We start from the raw sequence: 5,875 nt of genomic DNA, 5'->3' as shown, positions 1-5,875 counted from the left end.
TGATAATATCAGATTCCTGTTAGTGAAACTGGATTCACTCTCCCTCCTTTCAGATGCAGATCACTGTACTGCGTGTCCAGCAGATCGGAAGCCAAACTCCAACCAGGATCATTGTGTCCCCAAGACTATGAGCTTCCTGTCGTATGAAGAACCTCTGGGGATCTCCCTGGCTTCCCTTGCCCTATTCTGCTCCTTCACAACAGGCTGTGTCTTAGGAATCTTCATCAAATACTTGGACACCCCATTAGTCAAAGCCAACAACCGGGACCTCTCCTACATTCTCCTCGTCTCCCTCCTGCTTTCCTTTTGCTCCACCTTCCTTTTCATTGGCCAACCAAGGAAAGTGACTTGCCTCTTCCAACAAACGGCCTTCAGCATCATATTCTCAGTTGCTGTCTCTTCTGTACTGGCCAAAACCATCACTGTGGTGCTAGCCTTCCNCTTCCTGGCCACCAAACCAGGCAACAAGGTGAGAAGGTGGCTGGGAAAGAGCTTGGCCAACTCCATCATCATTTCCTGTTCCAGTACCCAACTGGTCATCTGCTCCACCTGGCTGGGCATGGCTCCACCTTTCCCTGACTCTGACATGCACTCCCAGGCTGGACACATCATCCTACAATGCAATGAGAGCTCTCTGGCCATGTTCTACACTGCTCTCGGCTACATGGGCTTCCTGGCTTTTGTCTGCTTCATAGTGGCTTTTCTGGCAAGGAAGTTACCAGGAGTCTTCAATGAAGCCAAGCTGATCAGCTTCAGCATGCTGGTCTTCTGCAGTGTCTGGGTGTCCTTCGTGCCCTCCTACCTGAGCACCAAGGGGAAATACATGGTGGCCGTGCAGGTCTTCTCCATGTTGGCCTCTAGCGCTGGGCTGCTGGGCTGCATCTTTCTTCCCAAGTGCTACATCATTGTCCTGAGGCCTGACCTGAATACAAAGGAGCATCTCATGATGAAAGCAAATGCTGGCATCTGATGCTAGGTCCATGGGATTCCCTGGAATATGGCACAGCTATTAAGATGAGAGCTAAGGGAAAATCCAGTGGCAACTAACCCTTCTTGCAGCACTGGTCAAAGAGAAAGTCCACATTCTAAAGAAGTCTGTTTTAAAGAAGTGGGAATAAAAGCTTCCCCAGTTCTCAGCGTGATGCTAAATCCCAGGAGGATTAATTGAGCAGGGAGTTTTAGCTCGCACACACTTGTTCCAAATGGGAGTTCATATTTAAATAAATCCACGCTTAGGAAAGGGAATGAAAATGAGTACATCGCAGGATGCTGGCAAGGCCTAGCCAGCAACACATCCTACTTACAGTAAAAAATGGAGGCTAGTTTCAGTTTGTGCTCAGGACTTTCCAGGTTATGGAGCAGCTGTTAAACCTCAAAGGTACCCTAAATTTGATGGTTGGGGTTATTGTTTAAAATGCACACACTTGCACAGTAAGTCAGCCCTTGAAAGCCACATCCCTCCATCAATAGCCTCCCTTGGTGTGTTGTCCCTTCTAATGATTCATTAATTATTCTGCTCTCCTCTGAACAGAATATCTCCACTCCCAGTGGGAAAAATGTAGATACAGTCCCCTTGTCCAGGGTCCAGCATAATGCCTTCTTCATGCCCCCACCACCTTGTAGACTTGCCAGAAGCTGCCACTTGTGCAAACTGCAGCAGTTTGACCAATGAACCTGAAGGTCCACACCATGGTTCTGAACTGTTCCTACTGACTTCCTGTACACATCTGGCCTAAGCGACTCTTGTACCTTGTTTTAGATTGCATTGTATTGTACTTTGTAAATGGCACTAATGAATTTTGTAAACTCCCCTGAAACATTTTATGGTCAATAGAACAGGGCAGGGGTGAGGGTAGGGGCAGGGACACAATCCTCGATGGAATGCTTCTCACAACCATCTAAACACTGTGATTGGCATCCAGGGGTTTCCTCCACCTGCCACCATGGTGGCAGGTAAGCCACTGGTAACAAGGAGAAGGGCCTTCTTCATGGTTTCCTTTAAACTTTGAAATGCTCTCCCCCGTCATCTCTCCCTCATTCTTGCAAGGCTAAGAATGCCTTCTCTTGACAAGGGACTTCTGGATGCTCAGAGAAACATCTTCAACACAGCTCTCTGCTGCCTCAGAAATCATTTCTGAGCTTATCACAGCATACATAGCCTGTTAATCAGGTATATCAAAGGAAGTGGAAGTAGAGGTAGGCCACAAAGGAAGGATATAAACAAATAGCAAGGGATTGCAAGAATACCATCAGGAAGGCTAAGGCAGGAAATGAAGTGAGAATAGCAAGGGATGCTAAGAATAACTACAAAGCCTTCTTCAGATATATGCAGAACAGAAGATTTGGGAAAGAGAAGAGCGTCCAGCTACTTAAAGTGGATGGCAGAGTGATAACAGATGACAAGGAAAAGGCAGAGGTGCTCTATTCCTCAAAAATAAATCCCGTCAGACTAATTTAATCTCATTTTTTGATTGGGTACCTCCCAAAGGCACAAAGGGAACGCTCTGAACATAATCTACCTAGACTTTAGCAAAGCTTTTGACATAAAAATCAATTTAAGTTTTGACTACCCAGATTCAGGCTGGGCATCAGGAACATCTTCCTCACTGACAGAGGAATGTGACAGTGGAATCAGCTGCCTGGAGTGGTGGTGACCTCTCTCACACCAGAGACATTCAAAAAGAAAATGGGCAGCCATCCAAGTGGGATGGTGTGACACGCTGTCCTGCAGCAGCAGCGGGGTGGACACAATGGCCTTCATGGCCCCTTCCACATCTACTATTCTATCAAGCCTTCAGATTTGCTTCTAACTTGAATTGCATCTTCAGAAATGAAGGCCCAGACATCAGGAATCCAAGGAAAGGCAGAGATGGAATTGGAGATGAAAGGCCTTAGAGAAATACTTGAGAAAGGCACTGAAGGACTAAGAGAGGAGTCTGAAAAGGTCCACCAACATTTGAAAGGTTTTGAAACTAGGATTAGAATGATGGAAAGGAGAATGTAACACAAGAAACAAGTGAAAGCACAAGTGATGGCTAAAAATTACAAAAAAGTTAGAAATTTTGGAGGATCAGTTCACAGGTTTGTCTGTAAAAAATAACACAGACAGAAATGTTTAGCAAAAACCCTCAGGGTGGAGATCCATCATCAATTCAAAAGTTTAACTGGAGACTCATCAGAAAAAATGAGGGTTGCATTGCATTTATAGCAGCATGGTTGAATGTCTATGAAAAAGAGTTTGGATCTTCCACATCAAGGAGTAGCAATTGCTAATTCACAGAAGGTGGAGATTAAAATTTAAAATGTAAAGAAAGATGAAAGAGGAAGGTATTTGATTTTGCAAGGTGAAGTAAGAGAAGATTATACATTAATTAATATATATGCACCAAAAAAAAAACCCCAAAGGTCTTTCTTAAATGTTTTTTCAAAGAACTGGAAATATTAAAGAAAGGATATGTTATAATGGCTGGAGATTTCAGTATGGTGATGAATGAACTAGGGGATAACTAGATGCCTGCTGAAATAAAAAAAAGACATCATACCACATTACTGAGCAAAATGTTTAAGGAAAATGGATGGCAGCTGGGCCCTAACAGACCTATATTGCTAGTAAATTAAGGTGCAAAAATTTTCACAGCCATATTGGAAACTGGAATGAATAAGTTTATTGCCAAATATGTAGCAGACTAATTGTTAATGATTAGAGAAATAGAACTGTGTGTCATCAGCATACTTCTAAACCCCAGATGTCTCCACTCAGCAGCTTCATGTAGATATCAAAAAACATGAGGATAGGATTGCCCCTGGAGGAATCCCATGCTGGAGACTTGTCTTCTCTGGCAGGTCCTCCTCCTTCCTTCCTGCCTGCCTGCCTGCCTGCCTTCACTTTCCAGCAAAAGAGGCCACAGTGACCACAAAGCCAGTCCCTTCACCTGAAAGATCCTGCCCTATACATTGCTGGGGGCCTGTGCAGCCCAGATCCAATTTTACACTCATAACACACCTGCTGGGCTGGTCATGCTCAGCTGTAGTGAATGGCCTTCACACTTAACAGGGACCTGGTCAGTTGTGAGGGACCCCCTGGATGATCAAGTTGCAGGCTGGAACTGACACATCTCCCAGATGAAGGGTAGAATTTTGTATCAGAGCTTGTCAGATCCAGGAATGCAATTTTTATTTTTTATGTTTCGAGGTCTCTGATAGCAAATTCCTGCTTCTGGTTTCTGATAATGCTATGTGTCTGTCCTTTGCCCATCTTCGTGGCTGGTGTGGAACATGTTGGTGGGTACCACTCAAGGAGTATGGGGTGCTATGTTGCCTTCAGGAAGCATTACGCCCACCCTGTGATATTGGGGGGACTGGGAAAGAAAGTAATACCAGGGAATAGCATTCTCAGTTTGAGACACTGAAGACTCACCATCCACCCTGTATTATTGACTTATTTGTTTAAAATGTCCTTAATCCACATAGGATCTCAGGATGGTTTACGCAGTGGGGAGAGCCCATTATTCTTGGAGTGCTTTCCAGGGTCAGGGGACCCCCAGCTCACCAAATGAGGACTGCCAGGGCTGAGAACTGAGGAGTGGAGACATACAGATGTCAGAAGAGGATGATGCTATCTGAAGGCCTACATCTCCAAGTGTTCAGGCAGACCTTGGGAACTGAGTGGGTTTGCAAGTGCAGGAAAGAAAAATGGGAAAGGAGCAAAAGGACACGGGTCTGGTGCCTAACCCCATGATGTGGTGTCAGGGAAGGAGGGCTACCCAGTTGGACAGCCTCTCCCAGAAAAGTGGTGCCCAGGGTTACTAAAAAAAAAGGGTGGGGGGGGTTCTCAGAAGTAGTTTCGAGTTAGGGTAAAACAAACTACAGTGTTCATGCACAGAGACTCAACCTCAGTGGAGATGGGTTGCTGGATGTATATTAGAAGACAAGACCTCTTATCCAAGCAGACTGTTGCTTGAAAGGAATAAGGGGAAACCCAGCTCCCAACAGCACTATGAGACAGCATGGCTACAAGGCTGCTCCATTCGGTAAAGGACACACTATATGCTCCTCAGGGAGAAAGATGCTAACCTTGATTGGGCATTCCAGTTCATGGTTGGTCCCAGGATTGGGCCTGAGTGACCCTGCAAGTGTCTGCAGAACCAGGAGTGCTCTTGCAGGGGGCAACTGAAGAGCAATCATGCAGTGCAGCTGGAGGTCCTGAAGAGCAGCAGAAAAGGCTTTCTGGCACTGCTGCTCTTTGCTGCAGAAATGCAGGTTGTGCAGCAGACTCTTGTACTCTGGTCTGTGCATCTCTGAGCCCAGCTCCAGGTGCTCCTGCCTCGTTCCTAGCCTGCCCCAGTTGTTCTTGCCTACCCCATCATACTCCAGTTGCTCCTGCCTTGCTCTATTCAATTTCAGTCTGTTCCTGCCTTGCTCCTGTTGGATCCACTGTGCCCTAGTCTGCTTCAGCCCTGCTCCTGTGTATTCTTGCTTGTTCCAGTTGTTCCTGCCCCCTCTTGCCTGGACCACCTTTATGTGACAGCTTCCCTGGCATCAGACCACTGGACTGTTTCTGGACCTGCTCTCTCACTTGCCTGTAGGATATTGGACGGTCTGCAACCTTGACCCTGACTCTGCCTTGACCATGACCACACCACCAGCCTCTAGCCCTATTAAGCAGCAGGACCTGGCTTCACACCAGAACCCTGGTCCCAGCGTTCTGCCTGTCCCAACAACTGCCCACATCCCAGACCTTAAAGTTGGTCTTTAAATCTATCCCATCCAACAACACAGGTGCCATGGGGAGACCCCTTTTGAGTCACAGGTGCTATTTATTTATTTCTTTGTTTGTTTAAAGCTTTTATAGCTTTTCACTGAAAGACACAGGACA

At 46.2% G+C, this 5,875-nt stretch overlaps 1 protein-coding gene across 1 annotated transcript; it reads left to right on the top strand.

Moving 5' to 3' along the window:
* Positions 1-307: 307 nt before the first annotated feature.
* On the top strand, positions 308-1,672 carry LOC123017484 (vomeronasal type-2 receptor 26-like; the record flags this gene model as incomplete). Its single annotated transcript, XM_044418858.1, has 2 exons — positions 308-790; positions 1,532-1,672. Coding segments are annotated over 2 exons (624 nt in total), but the record flags the coding sequence as incomplete, so codon positions are not given.
* Between the last annotated feature and the right edge of the window lie 4,203 nt (positions 1,673-5,875).

This window comes from Varanus komodoensis, unplaced genomic scaffold (genome assembly GCF_004798865.1).
Source record: "Varanus komodoensis strain SLA01 unplaced genomic scaffold, ASM479886v1 scaffold938, whole genome shotgun sequence".
NCBI classification, from domain to species: Eukaryota; Metazoa; Chordata; class Lepidosauria; order Squamata; family Varanidae; genus Varanus; species Varanus komodoensis.
The sequence above is the reverse complement of the archived record's forward strand: the minus strand, read 5'-3'. Positions and strand labels throughout refer to the sequence as shown.